Source organism: Galeopterus variegatus, unplaced genomic scaffold (assembly GCF_000696425.1).
Source record: "Galeopterus variegatus unplaced genomic scaffold, G_variegatus-3.0.2 Scaffold891, whole genome shotgun sequence".
Lineage (NCBI taxonomy): Eukaryota > Metazoa > Chordata > Mammalia > Dermoptera > Cynocephalidae > Galeopterus > Galeopterus variegatus.
Genome location: NW_007727002.1, coordinates 34,451 through 59,586, shown reverse-complemented (window position 1 = coordinate 59,586; position 25,136 = coordinate 34,451). Strand labels below are relative to the sequence as shown.

The 25,136-nt window shown below is 37.1% G+C and overlaps 1 protein-coding gene across 2 annotated transcripts in view; it reads left to right on the top strand.

Annotated features, from left to right (window-relative positions):
* Positions 1 to 23,569, top strand: part of ARHGAP19 (Rho GTPase activating protein 19) — a 57,952-nt gene extending 34,383 nt beyond the window's left edge. Inside the window, exons 7-12 of one of the 2 annotated variants that reach the window (XM_008573211.1) lie at positions 9,420 to 9,485; positions 10,721 to 10,912; positions 14,381 to 14,479; positions 18,329 to 18,439; positions 18,925 to 19,003; positions 22,693 to 23,569. In XM_008573211.1, coding sequence (XP_008571433.1) covers positions 9,420 to 9,485; positions 10,721 to 10,912; positions 14,381 to 14,479; positions 18,329 to 18,439; positions 18,925 to 19,003; positions 22,693 to 22,703 — 558 coding nt within the window. In that variant the 3' untranslated portion in view covers positions 22,704 to 23,569. The remainder of the gene's footprint in view (positions 1 to 9,419; positions 9,486 to 10,720; positions 10,913 to 14,380; positions 14,480 to 18,328; positions 18,440 to 18,924; positions 19,004 to 22,692) is intronic. The other variant, XM_008573212.1, reaches the window with a different exon arrangement.
* The last annotated feature ends 1,567 nt before the right edge of the window (positions 23,570 to 25,136 follow it).

The following is a 25,136-nucleotide window of genomic DNA, read 5'->3' as shown; positions in this document are numbered from 1 at the left end:
GGATATATATATATATATATTTTTTTTTTAAAGATGACCGGTAAGGGGATCTCAACCCTTGACTTGGTGTTGTCAGCACCACGCTCAGCCAGTGAGCAAACCGGCCATCCCTATATAGGATCCGAACCCGTGGCCTTGGTGTTATCAGCACCGCACTCTACTGAGTGAGCCACGGGCCGGCCCAGGAATTCATTCTTAAATTGCACAGCTGTTATGCTGCTGTAGGCTCTAAGCTACTTGGTATCAGAATTCATATTCCATTTATTTTATTTTCTGCCCTTGAGCATTTCTTTTCCTCTTCTAATTTTAAGAAAAATAAATATAAGGTTTATTTCTTTTGAATAATTTTACTACTTAAAAAAAAAAACTAGATTTGCATTCTTAAAATCTAATAAGATTTGGGTTTTTTCTTAGCACTTTCAGTAGCAATTCAGATGATACAAATGAGTAAATATTACTAGAATGTTATATAATTTTATAATTATTTAGGGGAGAAATAAAAGTGTTAGATCTTTGAAAAAGATTTGGAAAATATTAATAAATTCTTTTCACAAGTGTTAACATGAAGGATGCTTATTTTGTTTGCTTTCCTATAGAGTTCATTCATTTAATGCAGTATTTGAAATCCTCCCTCCACTGCCTTGTGATTGATTGTTCTTTGAGAACATATTGAGGCATGGCACAGTTGTAGCATTTGATATGCCTTGTTGATAACTGGAAGGGATTTTTGTTTTCAATTTCATATTGACAGGGAACATTTTCTAGAAATATTATCTGCATTTCCTAAACCTGAAATTATTATTGAGGTTAAACAGCTTAAATAACACAGTATAATCATTTTCAGGTCTGTATGAATTATACCCAAATGGTTACTAGTATCCTTTGAGATTCTGCTTTTCCAGGGGACTACCTGTATAGTCTGTTAGGGAAGAAACGATTCTGACTCTGTGTGTGAGGAACTACTGGAATCATCCTGTTATCAGAGTGTAATTCACTCTCATTTTTCTTTTATCTGTAAAATATCTGAGTGGGGAAAAGTGGAGGGGGTGGCATTATCAAAAAGGCATGTATGGACATATGTTTTTATTTCTCTTGGGTATATGACTGGGAATGGAATTGCTAGGTCATGTGACAACTCTATTTTTAACTTTTTGAGGAACTGCCAAAATGTTTTCCAAAGTGGCTATTTTGCATTCTCACCAGCAGTGTAGGAAGGCTGAATTTTCTGTATATTCTTGCCAACATTCGTTATTGTCAGTCTTTTTGGTTATAGCCATCCTAGAAGGTGTGAAGTGGTATCTCATTGTGGTTTTGATTTACATTGTCTTGCTAGCTAATGATACTGAGCATACAAATGTTTATTGCCCACTTGTATATCTTCTTTAAAGGAATGTCTATTCACATCTTTTCCACAGTTTTAAATTGGATTTTTTATCCTATTGAATTGTATTGGCATTATTTTGTTATATTTTGCTATAATTTTTGAATTTTGTTTATGCCTGATTCTTTTTTTCTCTTCTTTCTTTGATGGCAGTTGAGGGGAAGATAATAGTAATGGTATTTATTTTTCTTGCTGATATTTTCTCCCTCCTTTGTAATAATCTCTTTTGTCCTCAAGATTTGATGCAGTTTGATGGTAAAGGAAATAAGACCAATATACCAGATAAGGAGCGGCAAATTGAGGCTCTTCAGTTGCTCTTCCTCATTCTCCCTCCACCCAATCGTAACTTGCTGAAGTTATTGCTTGATCTCCTGTACCAGACAGCAAAGAAACAAGACAAGAATAAGATGTCTGCCTATAACCTTGCCCTTATGTTTGCACCCCATGTTCTGTGGCCAAAAAATGTGAGTGTTGAGGGGAAGAGTAAAGATTGCTTGGTTTTCTGGGGCTGGGCCTCATCCTTTGGCTGTACTGTGGTGAGGTTATCCAGAGTCCAAGGTCTAGTCTTCAGCTTTATGAGGTTAGGAACATACTTTATTAGTTCCTTCAAGAGTTATCAAATCTGAGGGGGCCAATTCCTGTTAACCTTAGTTATAAATTAGTCTCTGATAAACCTGCATGGCAAATTATTATTATTATTATTATTATTTTATTTTTCTAAAGATGACAGGTAAGGGGATCCTAGTCCTTGGCTTGGTGTTGTCAGCACCACGCTCAGCCAGTGAGTGAACCAGCCATCCCCACATAGGATCTGAACCCATGGCCTTGGTGTTATCAGCACTGCACTCTCCCAAGTGAGCCACAGGCAGGCCCTTGCATGGCAAATTATTAGTGGAATCGGTTAGTGGAGAATTATAGCTACTAAATAAACTAGAATATTCATTTTGGCTGGTCAATATGAAATTTTTCTTAGCAGGAAAGCCTTCTTTGGAAATCAAATTAATTTCTGAAGATTGAATGGTTTAAATTTAGACTAGAACTGTATGATCTTGTGGGATAATGTCACCAAGCTTTTAGATGAGATGACAGAGAATGATCCTGTCTCACTTTTCTATTTCCTGTAGATATAGTCTCCATGGGTAAAGCTGAATGTGCTTCTTATTACTGAGACCATGGCCTTCTCGGTGATTTACATGAGAAATAAATTATCTAAAGTCTTTAAAACAAATTTTTGACCTGGAGACACATAGCTCATATTCCTGCCCATTTATAATATAGGTTTTACTGTATGTTGGAATTGGGAGCCAGGAAGCAACAAACCAGATATGTTACCTATGTCCTTTACCCTTTCTGTGCTTAGGCTCCTCCTCTGTAAACTAGGCATAATAGTAGCTTTACCACTTACCTCACAAGGTTGTTGGGAAGATAATAAAAGTAGATAGGTTATAGTGACTTATAAAAGATTTTTGAGAATCCAGAGCTTATCCATATTAAGGAGATCAGTCATTATAATGAAGGAATTTTTGAAACAGCTAACCAAGCCTAAGGAAAAAGTGAGTAAACTGAAAGATGTATTTAAGGGGTCCTGGTATGAAGCAAACAGATAGATGTTATTTTAAGATAGATATTAAGGATTAGGGCTTTGGGATATTAGAGATGCTAAGTACTTAAAAACGAGTCAAGAGAAACAAGAGAAGGGAATCAATGACAGATTGAGTTTGTTTTTAAGGAACACATGTCACCTTAGGTATCAGTAAGTGGTGATAGTTCTCTTTTGTCTTTGGAGAAACTCCAGTTTCTCTGAAAAGGCAATGTCCTTGACGGCTGGTACAGATCCTGATCTTCCTGCCCATTTTGAAGCCTAGGCTAGATTTTCTTTTTTTTTTTTTTTTAATTTAATTAAATTTTATTTTATTTTAGAGTGGACTTTCTTTAGCAACTTTGCTGACGTGTCTAGTTCCCAGGCAGAATGAGGAAATGAGGATCTGTTCTCAAGGATTTCCTGGTCACTTCAGGGACATATGGTTGTTCTAGATTTTGTCATATCCAGTGGAAACTTGCTGAACCAAAAAGACTTTCCAGATTTAAACATTGTATTAGAGGCACCTTGTTAGGGATAGGTACTTATCTGTAAGTACTACTTACTAGCTCTTAATGCTTTTTGTTTGGTTTCTTTCCCTCTGAATAGGTCACTGCAAATGACCTTCAGGAGAATATCACAAAGTTAAACAATGGGATGGCTTTTATGATTAAACACTCCCAGAAACTTTTTAAGGTAGGTAAGGGATGGCATTTTGTCGGTTGTAACAGTACAAGGAAGGGGGAGCAAAGTGGAATCCTAAGCAGAGCTGTAAAGGTGACTAGGTAAGAAAGGTCCTGACTGGGACTGTAAACCAAAATGATGGATAGTGGTAAAATCCAGGGGGAACAACCAGGGTGGGAGGAATAGTAATAGGACGCTGAGTAGGGCTCTGTCTTCTGGGTAATTGAATCTACCCTCTGAGTCATCCTTCCTTTCTCATGAAAGGCAGCATGTGTTGGCAGCTGAGTAGTTTTATCCTGCCTACTTCCTGCCAGTAGAATTTTGAGGGTGTGACAGCCTCCTTTATTTGTATTCTTTGTCCCTTTCTGTCTAAATAGGCAGTGTTTCTACTGACATAATTTTCTCAATAATTTTGTGGGTCTTCTATGGATTTCAGTGGGAATCACTCCATTAGACAAAAGCTATATATACAAATTTTTTAAAGATAAATCTTTCTCTACTTTAGCCTCCTGTTGAGAAGGCTGACGGCCAATACCTAAAGCTTCCTTAAGGCCTTCTGGTTTGATCAAGAGGATCAGTGAGGCACACACTCTTACTCTCTTGAAAGGGCCTTCTTTGTAACTGGATACTCTGACCCTTTGATGTTTCTAAGGTTTTAGCAAAAGGTTTTGCGGTCACATCCTTGGCCTTTTCTTTAGAGTACGGTTTCTCGAGAGTGAATTGCTTCATTTTAGCATATTTTGCCATCTGGAGAGGCTGAGAATTTCCAAGATCATCCAGTTCTGGTTCCTTTTTTTCTCGTGGAAAAATACTTATGCTTTCTGTGCCTGTGAATCTGACTAAGTACCTCATATAAGTGGAATTGTACAGTCTTTGTCTTTTTGTGGTTATCTTATTTCACTTACCATAACATTTTCAAGGTTCACTATGTTGTGGCATGTGTCAGAATTTCCTTCTTTTTTTTTTAAAATGGTATCTTTCATCCAATTGTGGTAAAATGTATGTAACATAAAGTTGACCATCTTAACCATTTTTAAGTGTACAGTTCAGTGGTATTAAAAACATTCATAATGTTATAATATTGTATAACTCACCACGATCCATTTCTAGAATTCTTTCATCTTGTAAACCTGAAACTCTGTACTGATTAAACAACTCTCCATTCCCCCCCTTTCCCCAGCCCCTGGCAGCCCCCGTTCTACTTTCTGTCTCAATGAATTTGATTACTCTAAGTACCTTATATAAAATGGAATTATACAGTGTTTATCTTTTTTTTTTTTTTTCCGTGTGCGGCAACGGATCGCAACCCTCAGTGCTGCCCCCGTACCGGACCGGGGACCGGTGATGGGATCGCAAGCCTCGGCGTTGCTCCCGCGCCTTGCTCAGCCAGTGAGCGGGAACCGGTCTGTATGTGGGATCCGAACCCCCGGACGGGAGCGCCGCCGCGCTTCCCAAGCGGCGCACTACCCAGTGCGCCACCGGGGCCGGCCCCAGTGTTTATCTTTTTGTGACTGCCTTTTTTACATTTAGCCTAATGTCCTCAAGGTTCATCCATGTTGTGGCATATGTCAGAATTTCCTTCCTTTTTTTTTTTTTTTTTTTTTTTTTTCCTTTTTTTGAGACCGGCTGCACCGCGCTCAGCCAGTGAGTGCTGTGAGCGCACCGGTCATCCCTATATAGGATCCGAACCCACGGCGGGAGCGCTACTGCGCTCCCAGCGCCGCCGGGCTCCCAGCACCCTCCTGAGTGCACCACTGGCTCGCCCCAATTTCCTTCCTTTTTAAGGCTGAATAAAACTCTATTGTATGTAGATGCCACATTTTGCTTGCCCATTCATCTGTCAATGGACACTTGGGTTGCTTCCACTTTTTAATTATTGGGAATACTGCTGCTACAAACGAGGGTGTATAAATATCTCTTCGAAGCCCTGCTTTCAATTCTTTTAGGTATATACCCAGAAGTGGAATTGCCAAATCATCCAGTAATACTTCTTAAAATTTTTTGAGGAACCTCCATACTATTTTCCACAGTGGCTGTACCATTTTACATTCCTACCAACAGTACACAAGGGTTTCAGTTTCTTCACATCCTTGCCAATGCTTGTTATTTTCTGGGTTTTTTGTTTGTTTGTTTGTTTTTTGTTTTTTTGACCGGTAAGGGGATCGCAACCCTCCGCATGGTGTTGTCCGCACCACGCTCAGCCAGTGAGCGCACCAGCCATTCCTATATAGGGTCCGAACCCGCGGCCTCGGTGCTACCAGCGCTGCACTCTCCCGAGTGAGCCACGGGTCCCGCCTTGTTTGGTTTTTTTTGATAGTAGTCAACATAATGGGTATGAATTAGTATCTCATTGTACTTTTGATTTGTTTTTCTCTAATGATTTGTGATGTTGAGCATCTTTTCATGTGTTTATTGGCTATTTGCATATCTTCTTTGGAGAAATGTCTATTCAAGCCCTTTGCCTGTTTTTGAATTGGGTTTTTTTTTGTTGTTGTTATTGAGTTTCCAGAGTTCTGTTTATGTTCTAGATATTCATCCCTTGTCAGATATATGATTTGCAAATATTTTCTCCCATACTGTGGGTTGCCCTTTGACTCTATTGATAGTGTCTTTTGATAAAATTTAAAAATTTTCATGGTCTAATTTGTCTATTTTTTCTTTTGTAGCCTGTGCCTTTGGTGTTATATCCAAGAAATCACTGCCAAATCGTATATCATGAAGCTTTTTCCCTATGTTTTCTTATAAGAGTTTTGTGCTTTTACATCTTACATTTAGGACCTTGATCCATTTTGAGTTCATTTTTGTATATGGTATTAGGTCCATCTTCATTCTTTTGCATGTGAATATCCAGTTTTCCCAGCACCATTTGTTGAAGAGTCTGTCCTTTCACTGTTGGTATTTTCTTTTTTTTCTTTAATGAAGTTTATAGAATAAGTGATGTGGATTCTTGTCATATTCTTGTTTAGAGAAAATTTCTTTTGGTCTTAGCTCTGCTTTATGGTTTTCCAAGTTAAAAATTAAATTGTAGATATATAGTGTATTTGTCACAAGACTTTTAAAAACCTTATTATGAACATTATCAAATATAGAGAAAAGTTAAAAGAATAAAACAGTGAATACTCATATATAACTTTCTTCAGATTCAACAAATTTTACTGTTTTGCTATATTTGTTTTATCTCTCTCTATATATGTTCATACTTTTCTGTTTTTTGGCTGAACCACTGAAAGTGAATTGCAGACATTATACTTCACTCCTAAATACTTGAGCATCCATTTTCTAATAATAGGAATATTCTCCTAATAGTCACAGTACCATTATCACATCTAAGAAAATTAATAAGTATTTTAGATATCTAATATTCAGAACGCAATCAAATTTCCCCAGCTGTCCTAAGAATGTATTTCATAGCTGCTTTTTTTTTCTAACATAAGCTAATCAGAGTTTTTGTACTGCTTTTGATTATGTCACTTTTAATCTGGAACAGTCATTATGCTTTTTCTTCATGTCCTTGATTTGTTGAAGCATTCAAGTCAACTGTTGTAGAATGTCCCACATTCTAAACTTGTCTTATTGTTTACTCAGGGTCATTTAACTTGTTCCTCTATCTCCTTCCATGTAGTTCTTATTAACTAAAAGTTAAGTCTAGAGTCTTGATTAGATTCAGGTTAAGCATTTTTGGCAAAGATATTTCATAGATTATGTTTGTGTACATTATGTTGCATTATAGTACATCACATTGTATCATGTTATGATGCATAGAATGTTACATTGTCTCACTCTTAGTGATGTTAACTGCCAGACCTCTTAATTATAAAGGTACATTTTTCCCTTTGCAATTATTAAATAACATGTAGGGTGATGTAACCTAATGTAATGGTTTTAGCATCCATTTATAGTCCTGCTGGAATCTGTGATTACCTTGGGTATTATAAAATAGTGATTTTCTAATTCTGTCATTTAATCTTTATCAGCTGATGTTATTCTTTGAAGAACTTTGTCTCATTCTCTTTGCTTGTGGATATCAGTATAGATTCATGGGTTTTTACTTATTCAAAGTGTTAATCAATTTCAGTTATTAATTTTGATATTCAAATTGTCCCAAATTTGTCCACTAATAGCCTTTGTAAGCTGGCTCCTGTGTCTTTTTGATGTGACTCTATTAGTCTTTGAGTGCTTCCTTTCTGGCATAAAATGTCCCCAAGCTTACTTTGTACTTTATCTGCCCCAGATCTGGAGTCAGTCAGTTTTTCCAAGGAGCCCTGGTTTCTTTGAGTGACACTAGGTATACTCATTGTTTCTGGGGTGTCATTGCTTCTAGGCTCTTTGAGGGCAAGGAAGGAGATTAAAAATTTTTAAGAAAAGAGAGTAAGTTCCTATTAATGCTTCCAATTCAGATTTAACATTACAGAACTTTTTCTTGGCTTCTTTTACTTTATATTTGTATGTCTTTTTTTCTTACACTGTAAATTCAAGATTTTAATAACACTTGTATGTATTATTTGCTTTATTTGACAATATACTTAAATTAGTTTCAAAATAATACAACTGTTACTACTAACAATAAGCCTATGTAAACCTGCTGATTGAAGTTTAAGATTTCCTCGCAGTTCTTTTTACCTTGAATATATCCCACTAAGGATGGATAGTCACAGTACAGTTTTCAAAAGTTGTGTGAAATAATTCCTTTCTCTGTGCTCATGTTATCAATTTGATATATGGATATGTTCATTTTTTTTCCTGTTTATGTTCAATTTTAGGCTTTGCTTTTTCTTCCTTTTGAATTTTATTTCTGAATCTGTAGTATATTTACATGGTTCAAAAGTCAGAACTATGTAAAATGTATACTTAAAGAAATCTCATTCCTCTTCCTAACCATTTTTTTTATTTCCTGGTTTTCTCTCTTAGTGTTTCTTTTTGTACAAACGAATAAATATATGTATGTATGCTTGTTTACTTATCTCTACCTTTCTTTTCTCTCTCAACAGTAGATCCTGGAAATCCTTCCATCTCAGTTCATAATGTGTTTCTTCCATTCCTTTTTTCCCTCCTTTCTTCCTCCCTCCCTTCCTTCCTTTCTTCCTTTCTCTCTTTCTCTCTTTCTTTCATGACTGCATGGTACTACATTGTATGAGGGTATGAAAGTTCATTCAGCCAGTTCCCTATGTGTTCAATATTTTAATTTTATGCAAGTGTGTTTTGTATTTATGTTGTTATATCTTCAGGATAGATTCAGAAGTGAGATTTCTGGGTCAAAGGGCAAATGCAAATATAATTTTATTAGATAAATTGCCAAATTCTTCTCCATAGTGGTTATATTATTTTACACTTTTACTAGGACTGTATCAAGGTACTTGTCACAGGATTCTACTCCTAAGTCATTCTAAATGGTATATTCTATACAGTGATTCTAAAATGTTATCAGGAGACCACTTGTAATTTGTAAGGATTTTGGGGGTGGTTTTTGACAAATATAAACATTATTACAAATGTTTATATTTTTGTTTTTGGCTCATTTGCTTATATACAAGCCATATTTGGTTTTAAAACAGCATCAACTACATTGGTGTCTTCTCACAGACAGTTTCCTGTTGGATTTGTTGAGACATCTGTTTGGTGACAAGAGGAAGAAAGCTGTGGAATAGGGCATTTTGAGGATCCTTAGCTTTTTCAGAATAATCTGCCAGTGAAATAATTCTGAGAACTACTGTCCTTGTGGCCTGAAAGAATTTTAGATCCTACTAACCAATGTGTTTTCTTTTATGTCCTGCTCAGGCTCCTGCTTATATTCGGGAATGTGCTAGATTGCATTATGTGGGCTCCAGAACTCATGCATCGAAGGTAAGAATAGGAGACTTCTCTTAACCAAAACAAGGAAAGAGTTAAGATTAGGGGAGATTTAAAACTATATATTAAATCAAAGTAAAGCCACAGAAAATAAAGTTTTTAGTGTTACAGCTCAAAATTATTTAGTTACTTTGTAATTAGGAATTGAGAAGACTGAGAAGAAAGTTATATTGAAATAAAAATGCCCCTACATACAGTATTCTTGTCTGCTTTCAGAGGTGCTTCACTGGTGGATGGTATCCTCTACGTATGAGTGATGGCATAGACTGTATGTTTAAAGTTTTTTCATAAAGTCCTTATGTATTCTTATTGCATATGATATAAGCAATCTGTAAATAGCAAATTTATTGGATATTTTACAGTAACAAAAGTGCAGTTTTATATAATTCTTATTTCAGGTTCAGTAGTATGGTAAAACTCTATCACATGGTTAAGACTTGAGACCATATGAGCTTAGATAGGGAAAAATGTGTGATGCTTATTAACTGAAGATTATGTATGATTATTGAGCTTTAAAAGTGAGAAGTTAAAAAAACCTCACAAGCACTTTTTGATGAGTTATTTTTAGTCTGTCTTGGTTAGAAACTTAAACTGTCATCTTTGCTATTTTTTTCTGCTCCTGTTTGTTTCTTCCTGTCATTTAGCAAGTATTTGGTTTGACTAGGAAAACAAAGTTTGATTTCAGCTATTTAACTGGACTGTGGTTTTTCTTAGAGAGTTGTTTTTGTTTCTCTGCCACTGCCATGCAATTGCCACACTAAGTTGTCATGTGTGGGAAAGAACACCAGCCAAGGACCAATGCCTGTGGGCTCCAGGGTGGGTCTGTTACTTTACTACCTAGATGACTTTGAACTTGCACAGCTTAACCTCAGTTTTTTCTTCTAAAATGGGAATGCTGATATTTTTTCTGCTTACCTCATAGAATATCAGTGAGAATTACATGAGATTAAAAGATGCTTTGAAAACTGAACTCTTTTACAAATATAACTTTTGGGCAATATACTAAATGCATTTAGGTTCTCTGGGTGGGTCATGGGAGTGGGCCATTAATATAACCTATATCAATAGGTTCCTCTTTATCTGATAATAGTGTTAAGATTTTTCTTGCTTCTGGGTATTGGAGTATACCATGTTTGTACTTTGCTACTTGTTGTTCCAGGTTTTTGTGGGAAACCAAAAACAAAGCCAGTGGGATATATTAATTAACTTTTCTTTCAAATTTTCTTTAGGATGACCTTGATCTGATGCCTTCATGTCATACTAAGTCCTCCCAGCTAGCAAAATCTCAGAAACGGAACCTGGTAGATTCCTGCTGTCATCAGGAGGAGACCCAGCAGCGTACGGAAGAGGCACTAAGAGAGCTGTTCCAACACGTTCACAATATGCCAGAGTCAGCAAAGAAGAAGCAGCTTATTAGACAGGTGCCCGAAGGGAGGGAAATAGTGAGTTTAGGAATGTGGTTGTAGAATCACTAGGGAATGTTGTTCAGAATCTCATTTAATTTTCAGCTCTTATTGGTCCAAGCTTTGGCTCAGCCAATAAAGCAAGCTTGTCTATGGAATTTCAATGGCCATCTCTGTACAATTGACCCTAGAGAAAGAAGTGAAGGCTCTTGGATTTCTATAGTTAAACAGGGAAGATCCAAATGTGGTTAGAGTATCCCTAATTTTAGTCATGTACCAAGTTTGCTGAGAGAGAACCAGCAGTTACGATATATTGTTCCAAAGTTTAAACCCTCCAGATCTTTTTGAGATCTAGCAAATTGTGCTATGAATGGAATTTTACAGAGTATTGGCTGAGTATTATTGCAGATTCAGAGCAGTCGCATGATTTAATTCTTGCTAGAAACTAAGAGCAGTTTCATGTAGGACAGGTATGACTTCTCTCAATGAGAACACTGATAATAGAAAGGAAAAAACATTATTTTTGCTCTTTTTAGAAAAACAGGAAATTATAGAGAAGGATAAGAAGAAAATAAATGATCCCTCCCACCAGTGTTTACATTTTGGGCATTTCTTTTGGTCTTTTTCCTGTGGATATATTTTTACATAGTTATGATCATTCTATATATATATATATATATATATATTTTTTTTTTTTTTCCTTTTTGTCTTTTTTCGTGTCCGGCAATGGATCGCAACCCTCAGTGTCACGCCCGTACCGGACTGGGACCGGCAACGGGATCGCAACCCTCGGTGTCGCGCCCGCACCTCGCTCAGCCAGTGAGCGGGAACCGGTCTGTATGTGGGATCCGAACCCTCGGCGGGAGCGCCGCCGCGCTCTCAAGCGGCGCACTGTAGCAGTGCGCCACCGGGCCGGCCCATTCTATATATTTTTTTGTCTCTTGTTTTTTTCCCTAAATGTTATAGCATAAGCATTTTCTCATGCATGCCTGCAAACTCCTTGCACACATTTTAGATACTGCCATATCTTTTTGATGAAACTATTTTACTATTTCCTAATTTTCTCTATGATTATAAAATAATACATACCTACTACAGAAACATTGAAATCTCCAGAAGATTATAAAGAAGAAAATAAAAATCACCTATAATAATCATCCATAGATAACTACTGGTAACATTTGGGAGTATTTTCTTCTAGGGTTTCTCTCCATGAATATATATTTCATGTTTTTTTCTTTTGCTTAAGATCATAATATGTATTTGGTTTTATATTCTACCCTTTTAACTTCATATAATGAACATTTTCTATGTTATTTAAAGGCTGTGAACATTTTTAATGTTTGCAAAATATTCCATCTTATATAATGTAATCTATATACAGTTTGCCTACTGTTGGACATATTGAGGAATTACGTTGTATTTTAGTCTATCAATTTTTGTTCATAAGTATTTTCATTGCAGATTCTTTTCTAGAAGTGTTATGACCAAAGGGGATGCATTTTTTTTTTTTTGTCGTTGGTATGTCTACTAGGTCCCTTACAACACATAGGTTCCTTCTTCTCTCCCCTTCCTTTTTTATTCCCCCTAAAATATTGCCAGTTTGTTTGAATAAACCTTTAAATTTGAAATAATTTTAGATTTAGTGAAAAGTTGCAAAGATAGTACAGAGTTCCCACATACCCTTCACCCTGTTCCTCCTAGTGTTAACATTATTAAAACTAAGAAATTAACATTGGTACATTATTATTAACATTCCAGAGTTTATCCATATTTTATGTTTTTCCAGTAATGTCCTTATTCTGCTTCAGGATCTAATCTAGGATACCACATTGCATTTAGACACACACACATTCTCCCTTTCTCTCTCTTTATTTGAACTTTATTTGTGGAAGAAACCAAATTGTTTCTCACAGTCTGGGTTTAACTGTTTGCTTCCCTGTGGTGTTAACATGTTTCTCTGTTCTCAGTATTTGCTATAAATTGGTAGTAGGATCTACTTCTAGGGACTTTGATCTGATTCCAATTCTTTTTTTTTTTTTTTTTTGGTAAGAACACTTTATAGGTGGTGTGTACTTTTTTTTTGGCAGCTGGCTGATACAGGGAACTGAACCCTGGACCTTGGTGTTACAAGGCTATACTTTAACCAACTGAGCTAACAGGCCAGCCCTGTGTGTACTTTTTAACATGAATTTTTAAAAGGCTCTACATACACATTGCTAAATAGCTTCCCAGAACATTTTACTAATTAATGCTGCCCCCCATCTGGTTATGAGAGAACCCACCTTATTGGACCTTTGTCAACCTTATCAGGAATGGTGTGTTTTTACTTGTTCCAGTATGTTCAGGAGGGATACTTACTAGCTAAGATCTTTAGAGGTAAATAAATTTTCTGTCTGCTGAGATGATTAACTTCGAGAACCTCTTAATAACTGTAAATAAAACAGTCAGTTTTTAACCTCCAGAACCAGAACTGGTAAAAATTTACAAATTCAGAAATTTAATTTTTTTTTTTGGTGGCTGTTCAGTATGGAGATCTGAACCCTTGTCTGTGGTATTATAACACTGCGCTCTAGCCAACTGAGCTAACTAGCCAGCCAGTTATTCAGAAATTCAGAAATTTTAAAGGTATGGTTAGAAGAGGCAGAAGGGTAGAAGAATTAAATATTATTATTCTTTTTTGGTGGCTGGCCGGTATGGGGATATGAATCCATGACCTTGGTGTTATAAGGCTGTGCTCTGAGCTAACCAGCTGGACCTATTATTATTTTTTAAGAGGGGAAATGAAACCAAAGCAGTGAATAAGGCTATACAATGCTTTGGGTCATACCTTTTTACACTTTAGATACCTCCAGACAGAGAGTTGATGTTAATAGCATTGACAAATCTGCAGGGCTGGCCAATTAGCTCACTTGGTTAGAGAATGGTGCTGATAACACCAAGGTCAAGGGTTCAGATCCCCAGACCGGCCAGCTGCCAAAAAAAAAGTCTGCATTCTGATGTATTTCCTTTGATGCTAATCCTGCAGGCAGTTGTGATAGTCATCCATTTAAAGACCTTCAGTAACTTAAAAAAAATTTTGTATGCAACTTATGTTAAATTAAGGACTGTTTTAGGTTGTGCCAGTAACTCTCTAAGTCCAAGATGCTTTATGAAAAAGAAATCTTGATTACCAGCTGGAGATCTTAGGCAAATTTCATAGATTCTCCAAGTCTCAGTTTTCTTATCTGTGAAATGAGGATAGCAGTTCCACATTCAAGAAATGTGAAGTGCAGAACCCTTAAGAGCAATTTAACAGATTTTTACTTCTTTTTGGTAGCATCATTTCTGCCTTTGTGATTTGTGTGTCAACCTACTAATCCATATATGCACAGACTCAGTTATTCCTGAACTTCTCTGGGTATTTACACTTAGCTGTTTTTTGTCACAGAATGCTTTCTCTTGATGGGAGAATATTAATAAAATGTTCTCTGTGTTTTCTTTTAGTTTAATAAGCAATCTTTGACCCAAACACCTGGGCGAGAACCATCTACTTCCCGGGTACAGAAGAGGGCCCGTTCACGCTCCTTTAGTGGCCTTATTAAGGTAGATATTGATTGCTGTGCTGTGGTTTTCAGTATTGACTATGAGGAAATTTAACAGTCTGACATTCTTTTGCGTAAACTCGGAATCCTATAAAATTTAATTTGTAAGAGGGTAAAGATAGAATTTGGAAAAGCTTTTATTTTTCAGAGTGTTTTGCTGTGTTTCAAGTTAGAGAAGGATCTCTGAGCAGTGAAGAGTAAAAGAAATGAAGATCCTTTTCTTCTGGAACTGAGGACAGAGTGCTCGTGCCCAAGCAGTGTAGTCTCTTTGCTTCATGGTCTGCTTTGTGCTACACACTTCTTTACGCAATTTGCTAAACCTATGGAGAAGTGAGGTTGTTGACAGAGACTAGGGAAATTGTTAGAAAAATGGATTTTGCAATAGTGAATTTTTTCTAGTGAAATTTGGTACCTCAAATTTTTGTGAGCTCAGTATTTTTATTAGTTGTATTCTCTTCCCTTGTATCAAGTTCATTAAAAATCTTGTCTTTAAAACAAATATAAAATATACTGTGTTGTTGTTGCCCAACACTATGTTTGCAGATTCAATTTATAAGTCTTCAGACTGTCTTAACTTGTAGTTAAGGAATATTGCCATCAGGTGGCAGTAGATAACTTGATTACGGGGTTCAAATTTTCAGGCAAAAACTAAGGCAAGATTCTGGTTAATTTAAAGACTAACATTATTCTGTGTTCTACTGTTTTTCTTTTTAAAATTGTTTTTAATATTATTAAGATATATAAATTGAGCAACATTAAGGAGCCCTTTGCTTAAAATTAAAAATTTTTCTTTCTAAAAAACAAATACCTTGTGATTTTTTTTTCTTTAAGCTGCAGCTGTTAGCAGTTGCAAATTCATCTAATCCTAATTTTGGTCCTAGTTATAATTTATAGAGGTCTAGAATTCACTCTTAATTCTGATCTGCTGGGGCCAGTAGCCTCTGAGCTATTAGGCTAGCTTAACATCAGAATTTCCTGTGCTATCAACAGAGGAAAAGGCAACCCATGGAATGAAAGAAAATATTTTCAAATCATATATCTGGTTAGGGGTTAATATCCAGAATATATAAAGAACTTCTATAACTCAATGACAGCAAAAAATAACCTCATTGGAGAAAAAGGCAAAGGACTTTAAATAGACATTTCTCCAAAGAAAATATGTAAGTGACCAAGAAACACATGAAAAGATGCTCAACATCACTAATCGTTAGGGAAATGTAAATCAAAAACTACAATGATATACAGCTTCACAACTCACTAGGATGGCTGTGATCAAAACAGAAAATAACAAATGTTGATGAAGATGTGAAGTAATTGGAACTCTTATGCACTGTTGTTGAGAATGTAAAATGGTACAGCCTCTGTGAAAAACAGTATGGTGGTTTTCCAAAAAATTAAAAGTAGAATTACTTTATGATCCAGCAATTCCACTTCTGAGTATATATCCCAAAGAATTAAAAGCAGGGTCTCAAGGAGATATTCATACACCCATATTCATAGCAGAATTATTTATAGTAGCCAAAATGTAGAAGTAACTCAGGTGTCCATCAACAGATAAATGCATAAGCAAAATGTGCTATATATTTATAATGGCATATACATATTATTCAGCCTTAAAAAGGAAGGAAATTCTGGGCTGAGCCCGTGGCGCACTCGGGAGAGTGCGGCACTGGGAGCGCAGTGGCGCTCCCGCCGCGGGTTCGGATCCTATATAGGGATGGCTGGTGCGATGCGCTCACTGGCTGAGCGTGGTGCGGCCGGTCACAAAAAGGACCAAAAAAAAAAAAAAAATGAAATTCTGATATATGCTACATGGATGAAACTTGGAGGCTAATTGCAAAAAGGCAGATAATGTATGATTTCACTTATATGAGGTTCTTATAATAATCAGATCCATAGAGACAGAAAGTAGAATGGTGGTTGTCAGGCACTGGGGGTATAGAGGTAATGGGAAGTTAGCATTTAATGGATATGGAGTTTCTGTTTGGGATGATGAAAAAGTTTTGGAGATGGTAATGGTTGCACAATGCTGATAATGTACTTAATGAAACTGAACTTAAAAATGGTTAAAATGATAAATTTTATGTTACATATATTTTATCATAGTTTAAAAAAATTCCCTTGCTAGAACCCTAGAAGTGCATTCACCTGCTTAGACATTGCTAGTAAAATGAACAATTTTAGTTTACCATTTTTTTTCCTTCTTAATTGGAAAAGCCTGCCATTCCCTGTGACTTTCCTATCACAGAGATGATTGATAACAGAAAAGTTATAGTCAAATGTTTCTCTATATGTTAGTGAAATAAATGTTTCTTAAACTGAAGTTAAATGGGTATAGTTTTCTGTCTTAGTGAGCTGTTCTCCTCCAGTTGGCTTTAGGTGTATTGCTAATTGTTGCTTGAAATGTAAATATATAGTATCCTCTTGGCAGATGCTCACTTCTTTACTAAGAGAATTTAAAACTTTAGAATTTATAGAAGAGCTTATAATTCTGGTCAGGATAAAATATTTTAGTACAACAATTTTAAACAAAAATATTAGCAAATTTTATAAAGCAGAGGGGTAAAGTATTTATTTTAAATAAAATGATTATTGAGCTAATAATAGATGTAGGTTTTTTGCTTAATAGTTCTGCAATGGAGTAATGAGATATCTTTTTTAAAGTTCACTGGAAGCTTTACAACCAGTCCTGTGGCTCCTGGTATCCCCAATTCAGCTTACTCTGAGGTGGTACCGGACTTTTGAAAAGAGAATGTACTGGTTTTATTTTTCCAGCATTTATGTATTTTAGATATTTGATTTCTATCCTGCTTTTTTAAAAATTAAAAAATTGAAATTATTTTTCCCTCAGCTTTATTAAGGTGTAATTGACAATCTATCTTAGTTTGATCCCTTTTTGTCTAGACTTTTTTCCTCTAGAACTCTCCTCATGTAAATAATTTATTGCTTCAGAATATTCTGAATATTGGGCCGGCCCGGTGGCGCACTGCTACAGTGTGCCGTTGGGAGCGCGGTGGCGCTCCCGCCGAGGGTTCGGATCCCACATACAGACCGGTTCCCACTCACTGGCTGAGCGAGGTGCGGGCGCTCAACACCGAGGGTTGCGATCCCGTTGCTGGTCCCGGTCCGGTACGGGCGCGACACTGAGGGTTGCGATCCGTTGCCGGACACAGAAAAAGACAAAAAGGAAAAAAAAAAAATTCTGAATATTGCTGCTGATACTTATAATGTAGAATTTAATGTGGTAGTTTTGATATGTTATTTTTTGTAATTCAAATTTATTCTCCAGGGGGAAAAATGGAAACATTTCTCCAAAGATGGTAGAATTGTCACTGTCAGCTGTTGCAATAGGTTCCACCAGCTTCTAAGCTGTTAAGAGATGAAAGGCTTTTAGTCTTGCTCTGAATGTCAGTATAGTCATGTGACCCTCTCAAGAAGGCCGATACTCTCTTGTGGTTATATGAGGAACTCTTAAGAATTTCTCCAAATTTTCCAATTCTGTGTGAGGAGATGACAGGGAAGCAAAGTCTTAGAGTAGACCTGGCCTAAGTATCCCTTAGTGGTGGGGGAGAAGGGATTCTTTTAACAGCTGCCAGAGGCAACACATCTTTTAGCATTTCAGCCCTTTTAAAAGTGGAGCAAAAGTGATCACTTAAAGAAAGGCAGTAATTTCAGGTTGTTTTGGTAACATGCTTTGGCCTCCCTTATATGGCCTGGGAGGGTCCATATAGAATTTATCAGAATGCTGTGATTTTTTTAACATAAGGCAATTGTAGTTTTGAAGGCCAGTGTATCTGTAAAATAGATGTACTAAATGTTATAAATCAAATATTTTCTCTTCCTAAATCAGCGGAAGGTCCTGGGAAATCAGGTGATGTCCGAAAAGAAAAACAAGTACCCTACTCCAGAATCTGTGGCCACTGGTGAATTACAGAGAGCCAGGAAAGAAAATATGAATTTAGTAAGATACTGTTTTTTGGATTTTGTTTGTATGTTTTGCTTTTTTCTCAATTAATCCTTTCATTTATGCTGACTGTCTTCTTTCTGTAGGTTTTCATTGGTTCATTCAACAAACACATTTTGAGCTCAGGAAAGATATAGCTAGTCACAAGCACAGATGACCAATACAGTGCAATTGCTCTGTAAGGAAGTGCTGGAGGGAGAGGTTAATTCTTACTGGCAGACTCCACAGGGCGGGTAACATTTGAGCTAGGCCTCGTTGGGCCTGCATTTTCTGTGGGGTAGTCCTTCAGGGTATCCTGGGCATGGGTACTTCATTAAGCCAGCAATAAATCAGTTAAGATTAATGAGATACAAACACATCAGTCTCTGTAAAACTTTTCCCACTGAAATTGATCAAGTAAATAATTCCTTTGTTTGTAAAGTCTGTCTATAGGAATGATGACATTAGAACATTTAAGCCATTGTGAAATTTTCTTGTTACAGTTATTTTCTGGCTCTCCAGCTGTCACGATGACACCAACGAAATTGAAATGGTCTGAGGGGAAGAAAGAAGGGAAAAAAGGTACTAATTGTACTTATTCTCTCTTCTTAGTGAATATAGTTTCTTTCTGAATCTAGTCAGCCAGTAGCACATTTTTTAAATTCTCAGTATAGTATAGTTGTAGTCAGAGTGATGTAAAAATTACAAGGCCAGGTCCTTGCCCTTTAATTCATTCACCAGATGGTTATTGAGCATCTGCCATCACTGTTCCAGGTGCTAAGGGTGAAGCTATGAACACAGACCCACAGAGTCTCTGTGTTCTTAGATAGGCAGGACACATGTGTAAAATATCTTAGGATAAATTTTGACAATGAAGAATTTGCTAACTACCCTGATTTGATCACTGCACATTGTTACATGTATTGAAATATAACTCTGTATCTCATACATATGTACAATCAGTACTTTTCAATTAAATTAAAAAAAAAAAAAAACACCCATGAGGCAAATTAAAGACAAGTGTAAACTAATTTATGAAACCAAAAACAGCTCATGGGATAGTAATGTTCCTTTTCTGTGTAGACTTTATCCTTAATCAGTCACTCAAGCTTTCCAGATAAACAGCTCATGCTGAAGTACCCTGGAATCAACCCATACTACATGTTTTTGAGCTACTTAGGACAAAGAGGATTATTTAATGCCAGGACTGCTGACTGTCCCAGGCTCTTGCGTAAAAGGCTGCTGTGCTTTTCTATTTTTTTTTAACTTGCTTTTTTTCTTTTATTTTTCTTTATTGCTGTGCTTTTCTTGAAGGAGCCAGGTGGTTCACTGGAAGGACCACAAGATTTGTGTGTTTTCAGTCATCATTCCTCTGACCCAGGAAAACCACTCGTTCTCTCTGAACTCAACTTTCTTCCTCTGAAAATGAGGATAATAGTTACATCTGCTTTACAGATTTATTATGAAGTGCAATCAAAATAATGTTTTGGAAGCACATTGTAATTGTTAAAGCATTAACAAGTGGTAATAGTTGTTACTAAAGAGAACCACATGAGACTTGGTCTTGTTATATAAGGCACATGTGGCAGATGAAATGACCTCTGGTTTGATATGCTTGTTTTACCCCTGACATATGAGCATAATTACTGTTTGAGACATCAGCAATAGAAAGAACAAAAGCCCAATTCTTATGGATAAATCTTTATTTTCTAGAAAATCAGATTTCAGTGTAGTCTTCTTAGTTATTCTTGAATTAATTATCTGAACTCTCTTTTCTTTCCTCTTTGCTTCTGACTTCTAGGCTGGGCTGATTGAGGCAAGATCAGTGTTTGAGTTATTTGCATGTACATATTTTTATCTATATGTCCATCAGTCAAAATCAAGCATAAGTTATTTTTTATTTTTTAATTTTTCTTTTAAAAAGATGACCGGTAAGGGGATCTTAACCCTTGACTTGGTGTTGTCAGCACCACGCTCAGCCAGTGAGCGAACCGGCCATCCCTATACGGGCTCCAAAGCCGGGGCCTTGGTGTTATCAGCACCGCACTCTCCCGAGTGAGCCACGGGCCAGCCCCAAGCATAAGTTATTTTTGAAGGATGCATTGTTTTATATCAACTACACATTTGGTGATTTCATTTTGAAGATAACCAAGAAATAATAAGTCTTTCTATATTGACAGCTCTACTTTGGAAAGAAAGAAATGAATTTTAAAAATAAGCCACTTTATTATTTTACCAAGAAGTTTTAGAGCAGGGATTCTTGACCTGTTATCCGTGGGCCTCCTGAGGCGACCAATAAAGTTCCTGGTATTGTTGATGCAATTGTTTATGTAGGTGCATATGTGCATTTTTCTGGGGGAGAGAATATGTAGTTGTTATTAGATTCTCAAAAGTGTTAGTGGTTCAGAAAAGTAGAGGCCCACAGATAATGAATGACCTTTGATTGTATCAGGCAATGGCATATTCCCTTTACTTTCTCCCTGGTCACTTTATCCTGAAATGCCTTCCTAGGCATTTATGCTACACTGTTCTTGTTCTCCTCCTTCCTCTTTCATTCTTTTTCATATCTGCAGTGGCTTACTATTGTTACTAGAGGCTGCCTATCCCTCTACTTTTCTGGGTTTTTTCCCCCCCCAGTATTCTATCTTAAACTCTCTGCTCTTGCTTTTTTCCCCTCTTAGCAACTTGTTGCTCAGTTCTGCTCTCTGTAGGATAACTACTCCCAAATTGGCATTTCTTTTTTTTTTTTTTTTTCCCCGTGTCCGGCAACGGATCGCAACCCTCAGTGTCACCCCCGTACCGGACCAGGACCGGCAACGGGATCGCAACCCTCGGTGTTGCCCCCACGCCTCGCTCACTGAGCGGGAACCGGTCTGTATGTGGGATCCGAACCCTCGGTGGGAGCGCAGCCGCGCTTCCCAAGCGGCGCACTAGCACAGTGCACCACCGGGCCGGCCCCCCAAATTGGCATTTCTAAGTCTGAACTCTCTTCCAGTATCCAAGCCCACGTATCCAGGTGCCTACCATGTATTTCTTTTACACAACAGTGAATACAACCCTAGATTTTTTGATAATGATGTTTATAAAAGTAACAAATATTCTTTGAAGAAGATAATGCAATTTTATTATTATTATCAATAGCTAATCCCCAAAGATTTTTATTTAGCACAGGATTTCTCAACTTTGGCACTATTGACATTTTGGGTCAGATAATTCTTTCTTGTGGGGAGCTGCCCTGGCATTGCATGATGTTTAGCAGCATCTCTGGCCTCTACCCAGTAGACGCAGGAGCACCCTTCTTCAAGTTGTGGCAACTGAAAATGCCTTCAGACATTGCCAAATGTCCCTTGTAGGGGTGGGGAGAGGAGGGGAGGAGGCAAAATCACTCCCAGATGAGAACAACTTATTTAGCACCTACTTACTAATGGGCATTATTTTCAGCCCATTAGTTAGTCAAAACATCATATCCATTCTTCAAAGCCCAGCCTAAACCTCACCTCCTCTTTGAAACCTTCTCTGGCTAACCCAGCTAGATATAATTACTTTTCCCTTTGAACTCTTATTGCCACTACTAAAATGTTGACATCTAATATGATTTATTGTATTTACTTCACAAGTATTGTCTTATGTCTATAGCTAGTTTCTCTTCTGGAAGACAAGGGTCAGGCTTAGGAATATATTTGTGGCCTCCTGTTTTCTGTTTTTCTCTTCCTCCTAACAATGGCAGTGCCTTGCATCTAGTAGGCATTTCGTAAGCATTTCCTGATGAGGGGGGTAGTGGTGGTAAGAGCATGAGCTCTGCATTCAGTTAGGCTTGGATTCGATTCCCAGTTTTGCTGCTTCATAGCTGTATATCCTGGTTTTGCTGCTTCATAGCTGTATATCCTGGGGCAAGTTAACTTGTGTAGACGGCAGATTCTTCATCTGTAAAATGGCAGGAGTATTGCCTCACGCACAGGTTGTTGTAAGGATGAATGAGATAATGCACATAAAGAACTAGAGCAGACCTACCACAAAATATGCACTAAGTGGTAGCTGTTAATGCCATTAAGATGATTTAATGAACTTAGATTAGATCAAGAAGACTAAGGGATGTTTACGTTGTAGAAACTCATAAATTCTCAATTAAACTCTAACCTTCTTTAACTCTCTTTAACTGAGGGTTAAAAAGAGAAAATATTAAGTATAGATTCTGTAGCTTTTAGGTAGGATGTTTGCAAAAAGAAGTATTTATAAATATGTGTAATGCTCTTGTTTGTCCTTTAACCTAGGATTCCTCTGAAGGATCCAGAGTTCTCCTGTTGTCCACCCAGTATTTTCTCTTTAGTGGACCAAGTGTTATTGCTGCTCACAGTGAAGCGTGGACTTGCAGCTTGCTTGCTGCATTTTGAATTGTGAAAGCCAACTAATATTGTGACCTGACTGATACCTCTAATCCTACTCACTGGATGATGTTTGCCAGCTGTGCCTTCTGAGAGAGTACCTAGCACTCTCTCTCTCTTTTTTAATGTTATGTGAAAACCACTAACCAGCCAACCAGCTTATATAGCACAGTACAGTAAATGGGTAGAACCAGATGGGCTCCAGTGCTCATTCAATGTGTTTAGGCAGATTCTGGTTTTTAAAAATATGAAATTTGTGATCAACTGCCAGTGATATATTTTTTAAAGTACTGTCAGTGTTACTGGGTTGATGTTATTTTTAATTGATATTTAGGGCTTTTTTGTTTTGATAGTGTTGGTAGGTATTTGTTTGTTGTTTTTTGATTGTTTGCTGTTTATTTCTTTGTTTTAAAAGCCTTGTTTTTGAATTGGTAATCTAAACGGGCTGTAAGCTACATGCCTTTCACCCTTTTTTACCTTGAGCTTTGAGAAAGCTCTTTATGTCATGACGCTGTATTCCTCAATACCTTATTTATATCCAAAGAATTTATAGCTTCCCTTGAAATTTTGTATTATTTCTTGGGCTTGAGATCTCAGGGTATATGACCTGCGGTACTGAAAAAGGAAAATTCAGAACTATACAATATTTTAACAAATTTCAGTTATTAAATTGTGTTTTCTCTCTCCTTCCTTTCCTTCTTCCCTTCTCCATCCCTCCTTTTCTTCCCCTTTCCTCAGTGATGTGAAAATAATTGTGTGGTTGCTGAACATGTTTCTTTCATACAGTTTCCTCTTGCCTAAAAACATCTCTGGTGCCAACATAATTCTTCTGTGCCAAATCACTGTGACTCAAGAAAAGTCGCTGACAGCTTAGTAGAAGTTTGCTGAAATATTTGTATGTAGTGAGAAGCTCTGGAGTGTGCCTAGGAGGGGGCTGGCTGGCTTTATATCCCAGGATGACTCTTTAAGGGTGGGATTGTATTGCACCTTCCAAAGGATCAGGTTTGCCGGCTTGACCATTTCCTGGGAGTAAATTGGAACCAGAGGAAAGGAAGTGAGCAGCAGTCTTTGCAGGGCTAAGAGGACTTAAAGGAGAGAATGTTCTTATTTGGAAGTAGTTGTTCTTATCCCCAGTGTTCAAGGAGCGGCTGCTGCACTGCTCCTCTCTTTGTCAGTATGGGCACAGGCAGTCATTTGAGATGGTGCTGGAGTTTTGGCTTTTGGGTTGGGTATGTTCACACATGCTTGAGGTGAGCAATGGCATGGCTTTGATCTAGTATGAAATATTCACTGCCCAAAGAGCAGCATGTGGTAGGTGAGAATGTTTGTGCTTGGCTCTTTTAAGCTGTGTGACTGTTCTCACTGTGTTTTTATGCTGAGTCAGGCCACTATGGGGAAGCAGTTGCCCAGCAAAATATGGTTTGCTGACCTATTTTTAAACTATTGAAAATGCTGCATTATTGCTGAAATGAAAGATGACTCTGGGGGAGCAGAGTTTGGCTTTATGTCTAGCTGTCAGCCCTCTCTTCCATACTTTGTTTCTTTTGCTGCGGTAACAGAAGTAGTGAAGAAAAATGTAAAATTTGGCCTTCTACCTTGATAGGTTGTGAATAATAGATGATTAACTGTATAAAACTGCCAAGAAGCCCCTTTTCTATAGCAGTTTTATGTCATTCTTAAAAATATTTAATAGCAAATTCATTTGTGTAGGTTTCTATTTTACTTTTTTCCTCATTAGGAAAAAAAATCCTTGCACCAGATATCAATGAATTCAAATAGAAACCCTTTTTGGTATCACCAAATTGATGTAGTGTTCTCCCTTAACTCGATACTTCTTTTCTTTCTTCATTTAAGTATGTTTCATCCTGGAGTGGTGGTGAAGTCTGTTAAACATGGTCTGGCATCAGGTAGAGAGAGCAGAGTAGTGACCTGATACCTCCTTGTCATCGAATTAGTTTTGTGGTTCTGTTTGAGGGAGGTAGCTGAGATTTAGGAGATGCTCTTTGTGTGAATGGAATCAGTAACTAAAGGTAGTGTTCTGGGGTGAGGGTGGTAAGAGAGATGTTAATTGCGTGCATATGCTTTTATATAGCTGGTCCCCTTGGGCATCTTATGGGTGTATTTGGGTGTATATGTTTTGTTTATTTATTGAATATGCTTTCCCTTGTTTTAAGGGTATTATAGGTCATTTTTCTTATAGAAGCTGTGATCCAGTTGGAATCCAAATTTGAGTAGGCAGCATAATAACTTTCTACCTTGTAGTATGTAACTGTTCTAATCCTGTGAAATCTTACAGAAAACTCAGACAAAAACGCTTTATTGTTTGCCATAGA